The 20,029-nt window shown below is 39.3% G+C and overlaps 1 protein-coding gene across 2 annotated transcripts in view; it reads left to right on the forward strand.

The window, feature by feature from the left end:
- negr1 (neuronal growth regulator 1) overlaps positions 1–20,029 on the forward strand; it is a 404,374-nt gene that overhangs the window by 227,251 nt on the left and 157,094 nt on the right. For both annotated transcript variants that reach the window (XM_021599923.3, XM_021599922.3), the window contains exon 4: positions 6,593–6,724. In XM_021599923.3, coding sequence (XP_021455598.3) covers positions 6,593–6,724 — 132 coding nt within the window. The remainder of the gene's footprint in view (positions 1–6,592; positions 6,725–20,029) is intronic.

The following is a 20,029-nucleotide window of genomic DNA, read 5'->3' on the forward strand; positions in this document are numbered from 1 at the left end:
ATTGAGGATTTTCCCACATCAGTCACAGGCTTCATTAATAAGTGCATCGAAGACATCATCCCCACAGTAACCGTACATACATTACCGTTCAAAAGTTTGGGGTCACTTAGAAATTTCCTTGTTTTTGAAAGAAAATCACTTTTTTTGTCCATTAAAATAATATCAAATTGATTATAAATACAGTCTAGACATTGTTAATGTTGGAAATGACAATTGTAGCTGGAAACGGCTGATGGAATATCTACATAGGCGTACAGATGTGTTCCAATGGCACGTTGTGTTAGCTAATCCAAGTTTATCATTTTAAAAGGCTAATTGATCATTAGAAAACCCTTTTGCAATTATGTTAGCACTGCTGAAAACTGTTGTGTTGAATAAAGAAGCAATACAACTGGCCTTGAGTATCTAGAGCGTCAGCATTTGTGGATTCGATTACAGGCTCAAAATGGCCAGAAACAAAGAAATGTATTCTGAAACTCGTCAGTCTATTCTTGTTCGGAGAAATGAAGGCTATGCCATGCGAGAAATTGCCAAGAAACTGAAGACCTCGGACAACGCTGTTTACTAATCCCTTCACAGAACAGAGCAAACTGGCTCTAACCAGAATAGAAAGAGGAGTGTGAGTCCCCGGTGCACAACTGAGCAAGAGGACAAGTACATTAGAGTGTCTAGTTTGAGAAACAGACGCCTCACAAGTCCTCAACTGGCAGCTTCATTAAATAGTACCCGCAAAACACCAGTCTCAACGTCAACAGTGTAGAGGCGACTCCGGAATGCTGGCCTTCTAGGCAGAGTTGCAAAGAAAAAGCCATATCTCTGATGGGCAAAAGAACACAGACACTGGACAGAGGGCGATTGGAAAATAGTGTTATGGACAGACAAATCTAAGTTTGAAGTATTAGGAACACAAAGAGGAAGATTTGTGAGATGCAGAAAAAATAAAAAGATGCTGGAGGAGTGTTTGACACCATCTGTCAAGCAAGGTGGAGGTAATGTGATGGTCCGGGGGTGCTTTGTTAGTGGTAAAGTGGGAGATTTGTACAGGGTTAAAGGGATCTTGAAGAGGGAAGGTTATGATTCCATTTTGCAACGCCCTGTGGATGGCGCTTAATTCAAGCAAATTTCTTCCTACAACAGGACAGTGACCCAAACACAGCTCCAAACTATGAAATAACTATTTAGGGAAGAAGCAGTCAGCTGGTATTCTGTCTATAATGGAGTGGCCAGCACAGTCACTGGATGTCAACCCTATTGAGCTGCTGTGGGAGCATCTTGACCGTATGGTACGTAAGAAGTGCCCATCAAGACAATCCAACTTGTGAGAGGTGCTTCAGGAAGCATGGGGTGAAATCTCTTCAGATCACCTCAACAAATTGACAATTAGAATGCCAAAGGTCTGCAAGGCTGTAATTGATGCAAATAGAGGAAAATTTGACGAAAGGACACAATTATTATTTAAATTAAAAATCATTATTTAAAATCTTGTCAACTTCTTGACTATGTTTCCTATTCATTTTGCAACTAATTTCATGTACAGTTGAAGTCGGAAGTTTACATACACTTAGGTTGGAGTCATTAAAACTCGTTTTTCAACCACTCTACACATTTCTTGTAAACAAACTATAGTTTTGTCAAGTCGGTTAGGTCATCTACTTTGTGCATGACACAAGTCATTTTTCCAACAATTGTTTACAGACAGATTATTTCAATTATAATTCACTGTATCACAATTCCAGTGGGTCAGAAGTTTACATACACTAAGTTGACAGTGCCTTTAAACAGCTTGGAAAATTCCAGAAAATGATGTCATGGCTTTAGAAGCTTGACGAATCAATTGGAAGTGTACCTGTGGATGTTTTTCAAGGCCTACCTTCAAACTCAGTGCCTCTTTGCTTGATATCATGGGAAAATCTAAAGAAATCAGCCAATACCTCAGAAGAAAAATGTAGACCCCCACAAGTCTGGTTCATCCTTGGGAGCAGTTTCCATACTCCTGAAGGTACCACGTTCATCTGTACAAACAATAGTATGCAAGTATAAACACCACGGGACCGTGCAGCCGTCATACCGCTCAGGAAGTAGACGCGTTCTGTGTTCTAGAGATGAACATACTTTGTTGCGAAAAATGAAAATCAAACCCAGAACAACAGCAAATTATCTTGTGAAGACGCTGGAGGAAAAAGGTACAAAAGTATCTATATCCACATTAAAATGAGTCCTATATCGACATAACCTGTTGTTGTTGGGATGTTTTTCATCGGCAGGGACTGGGAAACTGGTCAGAATTGAAGGAATGATGGATGGCGCTAAATACAGGGAAATTCTTGAGGGAAACCTGTTTCAGTCTTTTAGAGATTTGAGACTGGGAGGGAGGTTCACCTTCCAGCAGGACAATGACCCTAAGCATACTGCTAAAGCAACACCCGAGTGGTTTAAGGGGAAACATTTAAATGTATTGGAATGGCCTAGTCAAAGCCCAGACCTCAGTCCAATTGAGAATCTGTGGTATGACTTAAACATTGCTGTACACCAGCGGAACACATCCAACTTGAAGGAGCTGGAGCAGTTTTGCCTTGAAGAATTGGCGAAAATCCCAGTGGCTTGATGTGCCAAGCTTATCCCATATCCCAAGAGATTTGCAGCTGTATTGCTACAAAAGTTGGCTCTACAAGGTACTGACTTTGTGAATAGTTACAGTGGGGAGAACAAGTAGTTGATACACTGCCGGTTTTGCAGGTTTTCCCTACTTACAAAGCATGTAGAGGTCTGTATTTTTTTTTATCTTAGGTACATTTCAACTATGAGAGACGGAATCTAAAACAAAAATCCAGAAAATCACATTGTATGATTTTTAGGTAATTAATTAGCATTTTATTGCATGACATACAGTGGGGCAAAAAAGTATTTAGTCAGCCACCAGTTGTGCAAGTTCTCCCACTTAAAAGATGAGAGAGGCCTGTAATTTTCATCATAGGTAGACTTCACCTATGACAGACAAAATGAGAAGAAAAAAATCCAGAAAATCACAGTGTAGGATTTTTTATGAATTTATTTGCAAATTATGGTGGAAAATAAGTATTTGGTTAACTACAAACAAGCAAGATTTCTGGCTCTCACAGACCTGTAACTTCTTCTTTAAGAGGCTCCTCTGTCCTCCACTCATTACCTGTATTAATGGTACCTGTTGAACTTGTTATCAGTATAAAAGACACCTGTCCACAATTGGTGGCTGACTAAATACTTTTTTGCCCCACTGTAAGTATTTGATCACCTACCAACCAGTAAGAATTCCGGCTCTTACAGACCTGTTAGTTTTTATTTAAGAAGCCCTCCTGTTCTCCACTCATAACCTGCATTAGCTGCACCTGTTTGAACTCGTTACCTGTATAAAATATACCTGTCCACACACTCAATCAAACAGACTCCAACCTCTCAACAATTGCCAAGACCAGAGAGCTGTGTAAGGACATCAGAGAAAAAATGTGTAGACCTGCACAAGGCTGGGATGGGCTACAGGACAATAGGCAAGCAGCTTGGTGAGAAGGCAACAACTGTTGGCGCAATTATTAGAAAATGGAAGAAGTTCAAGATGACGGTCAATCCCCCTCGGTCTGGGGCTCCATGCAAGATCTCACCTCGTGGGGCATCAATGATCATGAAGAAGGTGAGGGATCAGCCCAGAACTACACGGCAGGACCTGGTCAATGACCTGAAGAGAGCTGGGACCACAGTCTCAAAGAAAACCATTAGTAACACACTACGCCGTCATGGATTAAAATCCTGCAGCGCACGCAAGGTCCCCCTGCTCAAGCCAGTGCATGTCTAGGCCCGTCTGAAGTTTGCCAATGACCATCTGGATGATCCAGAGGAGGAATGGGAGAAGGTCATGTGGTCTGATGACAGTGGTCCGTTAAAAGCGCAGAGAGCATCATGAAGAACAAGGAACACACCAGGCAGGTCCGATATACTGTTGTGAAGAAGTTTAAAGCCGGATTTGGATACAAAAAGATTTCCCAAGCTGTAAACATCCCAAGGAGCACTGTGCAAGCGATAATATTGAAATGGAAGGAGTATCAGACCACTGCAAATCTACCAAGACCTGGCCGTCCCTCTAAACTTTCAGCTCATACAAGGAGAAGACTGATCAGAGATGCAGCCAAGAGGCCCATGATCACTCTAGATGAACTGCAGAGATCTACAGCTGAGGTGGGAGACTCTGTCCATAGGACAACAATCAGTCGTATATTGCACAAATCTGGCCTTTATGGAAGAGTGGCAAGAAGAAAGCCATTTCTTAAAGATATCCATAAAAAAGTGTTGTTTAAAGTTTGCCACAAGCCACCTGGGAGACACACCAAACATGTGGAAGAAGGTGCTCTGGTCAGATGAAACCAAAATTGAACTTTTTGGCAACAATGCAAAACGTTATGTTTGGCGTAAAAGCAACACAGCTCATCACACTGAACACACCATCCCCACTGTCAAACATGGTGGTGGCAGCATCATGGTTTGGGCCTGCTTTTCTTCAGCAGGGACAGGGAAGATTGTTAAAATTGATGGGAAGATGGATGGAGCCAAATACAGGACCATTCTGGAAGAAAACCTGATGGAGTCTGCAAAAGACCTGAGACTGGGACGGAGATTTGTCTTCCAACAAGACAATGATCCAAAACATAAAGCAAAATCTACAATGGAATGGTTCAAAAATAAACATATCCAGGTGTTAGAATGGCCAAGTCAAAGTCCAGACCTGAATCCAATTGAGAATCTGTGGAAAGAACTGAAAACTGCTGTTCACAAATGCTCCCCATCCAACCTCACTGAGTTCGAGCTGTTTTGCAAGGAGGAATGGGAAAAAATTTCAGTCTCTCGATGTGCAAAACTGATAGAGACATTCCCCAAGCGACTTACAGCTGTAATCGCAGCAAAAGGTGGTGCTACAAAGTATTAACTTAAGGGGGCTGAATAATTTTGCACGCCCAATTTTTCAGTTTTTGATTTGTTAAAAAAGTTTGAAATATCCAATAAATGTCGTTCCACTTCATGATTGTGTCCCACTTGTTGTTGATTCTTCACAAAAAAATACAGTTTTATATCTTCATGTTTGAAGCCTGAAATGTGGCAAAAGGTCGCAAAGTTCAAGTGGGCCGAATACTTTCGCAAGGCATATATATATATATATATATATATATATATATATATATATATATATATATACTGTAGGTTCAGAACTTTTGTGAAACAGCACAGTTAAAAATATATAGCAAATATCAATCAAAACGGGAATGTCTTCAGAGATAGAAGGTAGGGGTTGAGGGTAGCTGAAGGATGGGACTAAGTGCAAACAAAATATAACTATTGTAAAAATATACTGTGTCCGTAAAATGTATATAGTATGTACAAGCTGTAAGTAGAAGCCTACGTGTTGTTGTCCATTAGTTTACTCCAATTAGGGGAGGGGTGGTAGGGTATTGGAAAATAATAAAGGAAAATATATATTTATTTTAAGATTCTGTTTTTGTGAATATATATATATATATATATATATATATATATATATATATATATACACACACACACACACACACCCATTGGATTGGAAATCTATCTGCAATATGAAAGCTCATCTACCCCCTAAATTGATAGTCAGTGATGTGTTGGATTTGCCCCAAACATAACACTTTGTATTCCATACAAAAAGTACATTTATTTACAAATTTTTTTTGCAGTACTACTTTTGTACCTTATTGCAAACAGGATGCATGTTTTGGAATATTTTTATTCTGTACAGGCTTCCTTCTATTCACTCTGTCGTTTCAGTTAGTATTGTGGAGTAAATACAATGTTGTTGATCCATCCTCAGTTTTCTCCTTTCACAGCCGTTAAACTCTGTAACTGTTTTAACCTTGGCCTCATGGTGCATTCCCTGGGTGGTTTCCTTCCTCTCCGGCAACTGAATTAGTAAGGACGCATGTATATTTGTTGTGACTGGGTTTATTAGTACACCATCCAAAGTGTAATTAATAACTTCACCATGCTCAAAGGGATATGTCAATGTCTGCTTTTTTTACACTACTAATGCTGCCCTTCTTTGATAGCCACTGGAAAACCTCCTTTGTGGTCTTTGTGGTTGAATATGCGTTTTATATTTACTGCTTGACTGAGGGACCCTATAGATAATTGTATGTGTGGGTTACAGATAGTCATTCAAAAATCATCATTGCCCACCGAGTGAGTCCATGCAACTTAATATGTGACTTGTTAAGCACATTTTTACTCTTATTTAGGCTTTCAATAACAAAGGGCTTATTTATTGTTTTATTGATTTGTAAAAATGTATAAAAACATGATTCCACTTTAACATTGTGGGGTATTGTGTGTAGATCAGTGACACAATATCTCAATTTAGTCCATTTTAAATTCAGGCTGTAACACAACAAAATGTATAAAAAGTTAAGGGGTGTGAATACTTTCTCAAGGAACTGTATGTCATTGTACTAATTATTTTCCTGTATTTAGGGAATTGATGTTGAAGCACCTTGTAAACTGTATCTTCCTGAATAGGAATATGTTTTTTTCCTCTTGTTTGTAGCCAGGAAGTATGACAGTGGAGAATATCTAAACATCACCGGTATCACGAGGGACCAAGCAGGGGACTATGAATGCAGTGCAATGAATGACATTGCCTCTCCTGACACCAAGACAGTGAAAGTCATAGTCAAATGTAAGTACATCTCTGTCCTTGCTACAATTTGGCTGCCAAAGCAGATTCTCATCTATATCAATGTGTACTGTTCATTGACAATGACCCAGATCTCTTTATGAGCCATCTAGTCAGATCGGCTGAAGTTTGAATGAAAGTCTTGGTTTGAAGTTTCTCAATATTTAACAAGATAATTCCCTTTTTGTCTCGTTGCTGAGGTGATTAATTCACGTTAAGGAAAGGTCTGGCTGTTTTTAAGGGCTATTCCATTATGCAGGTAATGAGTCTTTCAAAATGTGTGAAGAGACAGTAATGAGGACCCAGAGCATTAATGAATGATACTGGCTTTAGTCATCATGGTCACATGGAAATCAGCACTCCTAAGTATGAGGTGGAAGGGTGCTTGACAATTATTACTCTTCCCATCCTCTTCTCTCTCGCTTTTAAGTCTTCCTCTCTGTTGATACCCTGTGCTGAATCATCCCACTGCTATAACCAGTCACAAGTGTTTGAGGAAAATGGTGACGCCTAGTTTGTTTGATGCTAATCGGGTTGATTAAGGATTTCTCAGATTTCGATTAAGTTACTGTAATGATAATATATTCAGAAAAGTACACTGAGATGGTGATTTGAATGGTCCTGAATACAAAGTGATATGTTTGGGGCAAATACAATACAACACACTACTCCATATTCTCAAGCATCTTGATGGCAGTATCATGTTATGGGTATGCTTGTAATTGTTAAGGACTGGGGAGTTTTAAAGGATTACAAGGTAACTGAATGGAGCTAAGCACAGTTGACATCCTAGAAGAAAACCTGGTTCAGTCTGCTGTCCACCAGACACTGAGAGATTAATTCACCTTTAAGCAGGACAATAACAGTTTTGAATTCAATCTAGTTAAGTTACAGTTTTGAATTAAATCTATTTGAAAATATGTGGCAAGACCTGGAAATGTTTGTCAAGCAATGATCAACAACCAATTTGATAGAGCTTGAAGACTTCTGAAAAGAATAATGGGCAAATGGTGCACAATCCAGGTGTGGAAAGCTCTTAGACTCACCCAGAAAGACTGTATTCGATGCCAAAAGTGTTTCTACAAAGTATTGACTCAAGGATGTGAATACTTATGTAAATGAGATATTTAATTTGAACATTTTCCCCTGGTGGCACTGGTCCCACTAAGTTTTTAAGTTGGTGGCACCAGCCCATGATTTGGTTGCCTGAATACTGTAATTCAAAGTGCTTTATTATAAAGTGTAATAGACTACTGAGATGCTATTCAATAAATAAGTTGTTCATCTTTTCATGTTCTAAATATTTGAATGTGCAACCTAATTCAGTGATTGTCATGCATTTTGGGTTGACAATTATAGTTGTTATATTTAATGTGTTAAAATACGGCTCTAGAATTTTCTGTATTTTTTTTCAATAGAGATTACTTTGCCTGCATCTTTATGTGCACCATTATCATAGGCTAATACTGTGTATCAAAACACGTTAGCTAGATCGCCAAATCTAAATATAATACCCAATGCTACGTAGTAGCCATGTAGCCACATATACTTGTAGACCTAAGTGTATATGTACATGTGTGTGACTGGTGAAAGCTGCTGGGTGTGAATGTGATGTAGGGGAATGAAAATGGGAACGTAAGACAAGTTGCTGAGTTGAAAAACATTAGTGGGAGGAAACTCCACACGATTCAAGGTTGCTGCGTTCATGTTAGGGGAACATAGCATGAGTGAAACGTTGGTTAACTCCATAAGATTCAAGAGATTACATGTTACCCCAGGAAACCCATTGTGGGTGGTAACTGTAATAAAGTCTATATAGACTGTAGATGACAGGGTAGCTTTATTCACATGAGGGTAATTTAGTGAAACAAGGTAGCTTTATTCACATCAGGGTAATTGAACTGAGTCCTGTGCAACTCAATACGATTCAAGGTTGCTGTGTTCACATCAGTGGAACATAGCAGGAGTGACATTTAGGTGCAATTCCATACAGTGGTTCCTGCTTTAAAAGTTGTGAGCTTGCGCCGCGGGACTTAGAGGTACCCAGCGTCACGGCTTCATTGCTCCAGAACATCACAAGGGGGAGTTAGAGCACTCATTATGCATTTGGGTCCCAAGGTTTTTATATGACCAATCATATCGAGTGGTTCCAATGATGAATTTGATGTGAGCCACCCGTCCCTGGGTGAAGATGGCTGGCGAACCAAATGTAAGTAGTTATAACGTCATAACGAGTCAAGAAAAAAATTTACAATTGAGAGGAATAGGTTAGTTAATGTAGAGACAAACATCTGTGCATATTTTTTTGTCATTAAGTTAATTAATTTACGAATATCGAGAATTCATTTATAATTAGTGTTGTTTGATGTTTTAGGGACTACTGAGAACCAGCACACCAGGCTGTCGTCTTGTGAAACAGTGGATGTAAAGAATCAAATTGCAAATTGAATGTACAATTGTTGGAAGCTTGCTTGAAATGCAGCTGAAGTAACAATAGCTAGCTAACTATTTACTTGCTTATTGTGTAGTGGAGGATAAAAATAACGGTATGCCTATGGATGTGTAGCTAGCTACAGTATGTAGCCGATCTAACACGTTAGGATCTAAACTAATATTGATACCAATCTATGAACTTCAGCTATCATTGTTGTTGTATCATCTTCAACTCTGAATGAAGCCCATGGATAGAGTAGAATATAATAACTTTATTATGCCAAGGATGCAAGTCCTATAAACATGTACTGTCGTTATTACCACGCATGAGATTCCCACATTGTAGCCTGTACATTGAATTTTATTTACTGATCATGTAGTCTTCCTTGGCAAATACATGTGCGGTTCAGGTATGAATCTCTCTGATATGACTGAAAAAGAATGTCTAACTCTATTATTTGAATGATGCTGTGTCTGCATGTATGTATTACAATTATACACTTCAACAGTGTTTACCACTCCTGCTCCTGGGTCATCAATGATTACACATTGTAACTATGCAATAGACTAGAAACATTATTTAATTAAAGGCTGAATTTTAATTCATATATTCAGAAAAAAATATGCATATCTAACTCCCTTCATCTGCATTAATCTGAGTACACAGGATAGTATTTCAATGAGATACTTAATTTCAACCAGTGGAGAATGTTAAATGTTTTACTGAAAGAAGTTCATTATCCAGATGTTATAAATACATAATACATGCATTATCATTATAATAATTGTATATTATAAATACAAGTTAAATCTGTACTTCAATGCACATATGGTGTGCATTATAAAATGAGGAAGAAAGATGAGTTGGGGAAATAAGGTGTATAAGACAGAAAGGGAAAGAGGTAAAGAACACCGGCAGACAACATATGATTAATGAATTACAATGCTACCCTAATATGTTCTCAGTTCATCACAATTGCGGTGTCTCCTAACCAGCCTTGGCCCCCAGTTGGCCCAAAGGTTATCTTAAGAGCGGGTGAGGTGGCGATGACGGGACTGGCTTCCTCTCTCACATCAAAACATACCTGCAGATGCGAGACAGATGGATAGAGAGAGAGAATAAAAAAAACAAGGCTTAATCATGATAACACGGTCAGTCATCATAATCATCAGGAGGTGAAATGCAAAACTGACTTTGGATCATTACGACTACTGCATCTCTGTCTGTATTTCAATGTAAGGCATCTCTTTAATAATACTTCCTGTTCACCCAAACAAGTGACCTCTCACCTATGATCATGCTGTGCTCTCTGTGTCAGCCAGTTCAGATGCGGGAGGGTTTCACCAAAACAGCTGATATAACCTAGAGAATTTATGGAGAAAGGGGAGAGCGATGAAGTGAAGGAGAGAGACTGTTATTGTGTGTTTGTGTGTGTGTGGTCTCACCTGGTGTCCACACTAAGTGGCTACAGAGTACTTTATACTGAAAAACATGAGGACAAACAATAGAAGATAATGTCAATAGAAGATACTGTATGTGAAGCAGACACCTATCAGAGTGTACCTGACACATTTAAATATAGAGGGGTATGTGTCTCACCAATTGGTTATTGCCAGGCTAACCCCCAGGGAAATCATGACTTGGCAGCAACAGATAGCAACAGATAGTCCAGTGAAAATTGATGTGTTTATGTGGTGTAAATCTGAAAATTAGCAGCTGACATCTTAAGGGATTTCTAATTAATGAATGTGAGACAGGTTCCATGTACAACAAGACAGGCCGAGATGAAGAGAAAAAGAACACAGAACAGTTTAATTACCTCTGTTTATGGACACTTTTGCCAGCAATAAAGCTTCCACGGCCTGTTCCTCGGATTGTGAACATCTGGTAATATCTATATTTTGACCCCTTGATCAGCTCGCTCTCTGAAAGTAAAGAAGATAGCTTATTTTTTGTAGATATGAAAACAATAACTGAGATTTGACCGTTCAATCCAAAGCAGCAGATGTAATTTTCAGGATACTGGTATTGTTGTTGTTCATTAGGTGATGGGATATTTGCAATGATACCTGCACCATCTACACGCTGCAAAGACTCCCTAACTCTTCGTGACAGACATATTGTCTTCTTTCATCCTTCTGTCAAAAAAAGCAAACCATTACACTGTCATGAAATATGATTATATATCAACTATGAAACAAATATGACATGGCCTGCTTATGAGTTGCCATGAAAGAAAGTTAGATTAATTCAACTGAAAATTGCGAGAACAGGCGTTCGTAGCTAAATGCTTTTGGTTAGCTTGAGAATAAAAATGGCATGATTTATTGTTCTACACTATGTATGGATGTGTGTAATATATTAGAATGTTATGAACCGACACTGAATCGTAGGAGCTAACTACTAGCTATGTAAAAGTTGGACGGAAGAGCGCCCAGTACTGCTTAACTGAGATGCCATCATCACACAGTCCTTCTTCGTAGGTGTCCGCTATGACTTCCTTTGTGTCGGAAAAAAGTTTCTTTCGGAAAAAAAAAATTGGACTGAAAATAAAATACGTTTTACTCTCGACAAAACGACACAAATGTACCACCATAGCATATAACAATTTGCCTGTGAATATCCACACGTTCATACAAACATGCTGCTCTATGCAGAATTCTTGACGCACAACCAAAGATGCTGCCATATTCTGCCAGCACACCCACAAGCGAGCCACTCAGGTGCAGAATGATGACTTGTAGAAGAGGGAAAGGAACGAGATTGGAACAACAACAATTTGTTGCAAGTTGGGGAGGGGGGCTAATAACTGAACAATAGACTATTCAACCTTTACTAAAGAATAGTCTAATAGCCAAGCTAGGTGTGAAACCCCCCCTCCTTTCACAGACCAGATTTTCCCTAACAACCAAGGGGAAGCTTGCTAATCAATGTAATAAAGTAATGACTTTTCAAATAAGTTACTTTACAATGTTGGCTGACAATTTGTTAGCTTTGCTGTCCTTATGAACCAAATAGCATATCATTACAGAATGATAGAAACACAAAATAATCATATTAATTAAGCCACATTTCTTAAAATCAATCCCATATACTATGTTATTACAAAAAAAGGTTTTAAATTCTCTGGTAATGCCAATACAGAATACTATCAAATGCTTCTCAAAGATGCACTCTGGTGGTCAAACTAGTAATAACTTGCAGTAACAGAAAAAAATGGTTGAAAATGTAATGACGTGCCACAGAATTCTGCGGCAGAACTCAAGGTGTGCCGCTGTATGACACGAGGAGGAACCACTGTACCATTCAAGGTTGCTGCGTTCACGTCAGGGGAACATAGCAGGGGTGAAACTTTGGTGCCACTCCATACAATATGATATGTGGCTCTGTTCACGCTTAGGAGCAGGAGTTAAACCTTTTGTAACTAGGGGGCAGTATTTTCATTTTTGGATAAAAAACGTTCCCGTTTTAAATAGGATATTTTGTCACGACAAGATGCTTGACTATGCATATAATTGACAGCTTTGGATAGAAAACACTCTGACGTTTCCAAAACTGCAAAGATATTGTCTGTGAGGGTAACAGAACTGATGTTACAGGCGAAACCCAGATAAATATCCAATCAGGAAGTGCCCCATATTTTGAAAGTGCTGCATGCCAATGACTCCTTATATGGCTGTGAATGGGCTACGAATGAGCTTACGCTTTCTACGTATTCCCCAAGGTGTCTACAGCATTGCAACGTCTTTTTACGCATTTATGTTGAAGAATAGCCGTAAGGGACCACATTGAGCAAGTGGTCACATGATGGGTCCTGCAGAAAATCTTGCGTAAAGTACAGAAGTAGCCATTTTTCCAATCGCTTCTTATGAGAAACCAATTGTCCCGGTGGATATTTTATCGAATAGATATGTGAAAAACACCTTGAGGATTGATTCTAAACAACGTTTGCCATGTTTCTGTCGATATTATGGAGCTAATTTGGAAAAAAGTTTGGCGTTGTAGTGACCGCATTTTCCGGTCGATTTCTCAGCCAAACGTGAAGAACAAACGGAGCTATTTCACCTACAAAAATAATATTTTTGGAAAAAAGGAACATTTGCTATCTAACTGGGAGTCTCGTGAGTGAAAACATCCGAAGTTCTTCAAAGGTCAATTATTTAATTTGATTGCTTCTCTTATTTTCGTGAAAATGTTGCCTGCTGCCAGCAGGGCATAATGCTATGCTAGGCTATGATTAACTTACACAAATGCTTGTCTAGCGTTGGCTGTAAAGCATATTTTGAAAATCTGAGATGACAGTGTGATTAACAAAAGGCTAAGCTGTGTCTCAATATATTTAATTTGTGATTTTCATGAATAGGAACATTTTCTAGGGATATTTATGTCCGCTGCGTTATGCTAATTCGTTTGAGGTGATGATTACGCTCCCGCATGCGGGATAGATAGTATCAAGATAACTTCTGTGAAATTCCTCATGATTATTGCACTTCCATGTGTTGCACTTGCATTCAGTAGCATCTATTAATTACATGAGTATGCATAGTAGTGACGTCAAACGGAAGAAGCAAGGACAAAGATGGTTCCTGATGTTGTGAGATTCTCTCTGGTGTTTTCAGAACAACTGGTACTGTGAAATTAGGATATCAAGATTCAAGGATGCTGTGCAATAAGGATAATATCAGGACCTACTTAGTCATAGTAATTTTAACAGTAGAGCAAAGTATCTGTAATAGGTGCGTGTTGGTGGCAGGGAAGTCAGGTGCAGGAGAACGAACTTGGTAAAAAACTGAATAGTTTAATAAATGCTGATAAAACTCCAAAAACCAAAATGGACAAAATATCAAAAGTGTGTACAAAACCCGTCGTACACCAACATAATACATGCACATCACATGCAATCAAACAATCTCCGAAAAGGACATGAGGGGAAACAGAGGGTTAAATACACAACATGTAATTCATGGCATTGGAACAAGGTGTGAAGGAAGACAGGACAAAACCAATGGAAAATTAAAATTGGATCAGTGATGGCTAGAAGGCCAGTGACGTCGACCGCCGAACACCGCCCGAACAAGGAGAGGGACCAACTCTCCTCGTTCGTGACAGTACCCCCCCCCCCCCACCCCCCGACGCACGGCGCAGGGCGATCTGGATGGAGACTGTGGAAATCTCGCAGCATGGAAGGATCCAACGGAACCCAACATCTCTCTTCCGGACCATAACCCTCCCAGTCCACGAGGTACTGAAGGCCCCTCGCCCGATGTCTCGAATCCAGTATGGAACGAACGGAGTACGTCGGGGCCCCCTCGATGTCCAGAGGGGTGGAGGAACCTCCCGCACCTCAGACTCCTGGAGTTGGCCAGCCACCACCGGCCTGAGGAGAGACACATGGAACGGGGGGTTAATGCGGTAATCGGGGGGAAGCTGTAACCTGTAACATACCTCGTTCACTCTCCTCAGGTATTTAAATGGCTCCACAAACCGAAGACCCAGCTTCTGACAGGGCAGGCGGAGGGGCAGGTTTCGGGTCGAGAGCCAGACCCTGTCTCCTGGTGCGAACACCGGGGCCTCACTGCGGTGACGGTCTGCGGCAACTTTCTGGCGCAGTACGGCGCGCTGAAGGTGGACATGGGCGGCGTCCCATGTTTCTTCCGCACGCCGAAACCAGTCGTCCACCGCAGGAGCCTCGGTCTGACTCTGATGCCAAGAAGCCAGAACCGGCTGATACCCCAATACACACTGGAAGGGAGAAAGGTTAGTGGAGGATTGGCGGAGCAAGTTCTGGGCCATCTCTTCCCAGGGCACGAAAGCCACCCACTCCCCCCGGCCGCTCCTGGCAGTAAGACCTCAGAAACCTACCCACATCCTGGTTAACCTTTCTAGGCCAGGCGTTCTGCTAGCGGAACCCCTCGACAACATCCGCTGAAATTCAAAAATATTTTTTAGAAATATGTAACTTTCACACATGAACAAGTCCAATACAGCAAATGAAAGATAAACATCTTATTAAATCTACCCATCATGTCCGATTTCAAAAATGCTTTACAGCGAAAGCACAACATATGATTATGTTAGCTCATAGCCAAGTCAAGAAAACACATGCATTTTTCCAAAAAGCAGAAATATAGATACAATAAATCACTAACTTTTGATTGTCTTCATCAGATGACACTCCATAGGACATCATGTTACACAATACATGTATGTTTTGATCGATAATGTGCATATTAATATCCAAAAATCTCAGTTTACATTGGCGCGTTACGTGCAGTAATGTTTTGATTCCAAATCATTCGGTGATTTTGCAGAAATACTCATAATAAACATTGATAAAAGATACACAGAATTAAAGATAGACTTCTCCTTCATGCCACCACTGTGTCAGATTTTTAAAAAAAAAAGCATAATCTGAGAACGGCGCTCAGAGCCCAATCCAGCCAGAGAAATATCCGCCATTTTGGAGTCAACAGAAGTTAGAAATAACACCATAAATATTCACTTACCTTTGATGATCTTCATCAGAAGGCACTCCCAGGAATCCCAGTTCGACAATAAATGACTGATTTGCTCCATAAAGTCCATAATTTATGTCCAAATAGACACTTGTTGTTAGCGTGTTCAGCTCAGTAATCCATCTTCATGAGGCGCAGACACTTCGTCCAGACAAAAACTCGAAAAGTTCCGTTACAGTCCTTGTATGCTCATTATAAAAATTCAGAAAACAAAACAGATTTTACATAGGTTTAAAGATTAACTTCTTGTTAAACCAACCACAGTGTCATATTTATAAAATGCTTTTCGTTGAAAGCATACCTAGCCCAGAACATACCGATCCCAGAACATAGTCCATTTGACTATTTATTACAAACAGTAACCAGCCAAGCAGAAGCGTTACAAAACTCAGAAATAGAGATATAATTAATCCCTTACCTTTGATGATCTTCATATGGTGGCAATCAGAAGACATTAATTTACTCAATAAATGTTAATTTTGTTCGATGAAGTCTCTTTATATCCAAAAACCTCTGCTTTGTTAGCGCGTTTTCTTCAGTAATCCACAGGCTCAAACTCAGTCAAAACAATCAGACAAAAAAATCTGAATTGTATCCGTAAAGTTCATAGAAACATGTCAAACAATGTTTATATTCAATCCTCAGGTTGTTTTTTAGCCTAAATGATCTATAATATTTCAACCGGACAATATCGTCGTCAATATAAAAGGTAAACAAGAAATGCACATGCGCCTGAAAAAACTCTGCATCACGTTAGGGTCCACTCGTTCAGACTGGTCTTACTCCCTCATTTATAAGAATACAAGCCTGAAACGATGTCTAAAGACTGTTGACATCTAGTGGAAGGCATAGGAACTGCAAATGGAGTCCTAATATGGAGGTGGTCCCTGCACAGGGACAACTCAGCGGAAATTTCAGAGCGCCACCTATAGTACTTGAGTATAGTACTCGATAAATCTCAAACTTTCATAAAAATACACATGCAAGGTACTGAATTAAAGCTACACTCGTTGTGAATCTAGCCACCAAGTCAGATTTGTAAAATGCTTTTCGGCGAAAGCATGAGAAGCTATTATCTGATAGCATGCACCCCCCAAAATACCAGCACGACACGTAAACAACAGATTTTGCGGTAGCCGGCGCTACCCAAAACGTAGAAATAAAATATAAAACATTCATTACCTTGGACAAGCTTCTTTGTTGGCACTCCTAAATGTCCCATAAACATTACAATTGGGTATTTTTCCCGATTAAATCCGTCATTGTATACCCAAAATGTCATTTGCTGAAGGCCAGTCTGATGCTGCAAAAAGCCCATTTACAAGACGCAACGTCACTTTTTAAAATTACAAAAGTCGCCTATAAACTTTTACAAATCACTTCAAACGACGTTTCTAAACCAACTTTAGGTATTAATAAACGTTAATGATGTATCAAATTGATCACGGGGCGATCTTTATTCGATAGCAGCAAGTCTAGAAATCATCGTCCATTTTTTCAGTTTCACAACATACTGTGGTGCGCCTCAAGAAAGGAGGGGCTTATTCGTGTTGTAACCAAGGATAAATAAATCAGAAAATGACAGCAATGGCGACATCGTGTGGAAGCTGTAGGTGTTTACAGGGGGTCCTCATTTCTTTTAACAATACATTGAATGGCGGACGAATATTTTTGTTTTTGTTTTTGGTAAACATTTTTACTCCTAAACACGTTCTGTTATAGCCACAGACCCGATTTAACCAGTTTTAGAAACTTCAGAGTGTTTTATATCCACACATACTTATCATATGCATATACTATATTCCTGGCATGAGTAGCAGGACTTTGAAATGTTGCGCGATTTTTAACAAAAAGCTGCGAAAATTCGCATCATCCATAACAGGAGTCCTAAGTCAATGGATACTGTAATGGCAGTGATAGAAAACTACAAAACCAATACTTCCTGAATGGATTTTTCTCAGGTTTTCGTCTGCGAAATCAGTTCTGTTATACTCACAGACACTATTTTAACAGTTTTCTAACCAAATATACCAGTTATATGCATATCATATCTTCTGGACCCGAGTAGCAGGCCGTTTAATTTGGGCATGCTTTTCATCATAAATTCCGAATGCTGCCCCCTACCCTAGAGAGGTTAAAGACACAACAAGTAATTGATGGGATTGGAACCAGGTGTGAAGGAAGACAACACAAAACCAATGGAAAATTAAAAATGGATCAGTGATGGCTAGAAGGCCGGTGACGTCGACCGCCAAACACTGCCCGAACAAGGAGAGGGACCGACTTCGGCGGAAGTCGTGAGAGTAGCGAAATATATTGGAAAATGAATGATAATTATAATTTTATTTACCTTTTTTTAACTAGGCAGTTAAGAAAAACATCTTAATTTCATTGACGGCCTAGGAACAGTGCCTGTTCAGGGGAAGAACAACAGATTTGTACCTTGTCAGCTCGGGGATATGAACTTGCAACCTTTCGGTTACTAGTCCAACCCTCTAACCACTAGGCTACCCTGCCGCCCCATAATGAGTACATGACGCATCGAATGCCAAGGCATAAACGTATGAAAGTGTGTATTCAGATTTTAAATATATGTAATTCATTCCTTCTGCTGTACTATTAACCCTCCCAGTACCGAGATCCCAGCAATATTCAGCTTTTAATTTGTCTTACTTTCTTTTATCTGCAGGTCCAGCCCTTATATTTAGCCTCACAATGACGTGTTTTACCATTTTCTTTTCAGGATAACTAGGGCTACAACTACAATGCAATTTGACATAAACAGTTGTATTCATGAGTTTTATTGACAAATGAGGTCCAACAAAGCAAAAAAAAAAACTGCTACAAATGAATGAATATGGATGCTATAATTGTTTGAAATTGTTTGTTCACTGGAAAATGAATAAACAACTCGTCAGTGACATCTGTGTGTGGAGTTTGGAGGTTGTGACAGCAACTATGGGAGCTTATTACAGTATTATAGACACTATTTCCAGGGATTTCCCATGATATTCTATGTAGAAGAACCCCTTACCTTCTAACGACTCTTGTGTAGCTTGTAAGCATCATAGAGCAAAACATGTGCGTATTCGTGAGAGCATCAGCTTTTCATAGATAGCTTTTAATAGTTTGTAGCTCAAACCATTCGGACTCTAAAAATGTTTTGTATAAATGACCCAGGATCTGCCCTTGAATTACAAACACTGCTCTAGGTCAGCCCCCATTAATCACACAGACTAATGGCTGGTATCTACGGATGCAGAATGCAGAATATAGGAAGTGTCTCCATGAGTGCTTTGTAGATGAACACAGGAAAATGCTGCTCTCTCCTTACATACAAAGACGCCCAACCCACTTTTTGATACAGAATTACAAAACACAATGGTGAGTTTAACCATCACCAGTAATAAACCTAAGGGCACAATGGAAAACAGCATCTCGTGGTTTATGTGTAGATGCTGCTGCATGCATATACTAGATAATATCTCCATAGTCTAAAATAAACAAAAGTTATACATGTTTGTTTCTGTAAAAGAAACCAACCTTGAACTTCTTCACCAGCTCAGTGATGTTTTTTCATCAAGCCAGATACCAAGATATTTGTAGGAATGAACTTGTCATTAAAAATGCATTTCAATATGGGTTATGGGACCTAGAAAAAAAGCATGCATTTTGTTTGCATTTAGTACTAACTTTAGATCAAATATTGACCTTTGCAGTATTTCAAAATGAGACATCAAATGTGAAAAGGCTTGGCCAACCGATGGAGCAATGGAATACAACACTGTATCATCTGCATATAATTGAATGTCTTTTTTAACAGCATTAACAATATTATTTGAATAGATTGTAAACAGTAGGCCGAATATTGAACCTTGGGGCACCCCTTTATGTAACTTAGGGAAATTTGATTTGACCCTTTCTACCTTGATGGCCTAAGTTCTGTCATTGAGATAATGTAGCTGTAGTGGTGCTAGGTTTAGGTGTGAATACGGATTGATTAACAGTTACAGATAGAAAATAACGTAGTGGTTTGTTGACCAATGATTCTATACTGATCAGAAATATAAACACAACATATAAAGTGTATAAAAACACTTATAAAAACACATATAAAAACATATATCCCATGTTTCATGAGCTGAAATAAAATATCTCCGAAATGTTCCATACACACAAAAAGCTTATTTCTCCTTTGTCAAAATAATTCATCCAAGAAGCCGATTAAACAGCATGATGCACCTTGTGCACCTTGTGCTGAGGACAATAAAAGCCCACTCTAAAATGTGCAGTTTTGTCATACAACACAATGCCACAGAGGTCTCAAGTTTTGAGACTTGCCATACAATTGGCACGATG

The sequence above is a fragment of the Oncorhynchus mykiss genome, chromosome 4 (genome assembly GCF_057628025.1).
Source record: "Oncorhynchus mykiss isolate SJ-2025 chromosome 4, ASM5762802v1, whole genome shotgun sequence".
In the NCBI taxonomy this organism is placed as follows: Eukaryota; Metazoa; Chordata; class Actinopteri; order Salmoniformes; family Salmonidae; genus Oncorhynchus; species Oncorhynchus mykiss.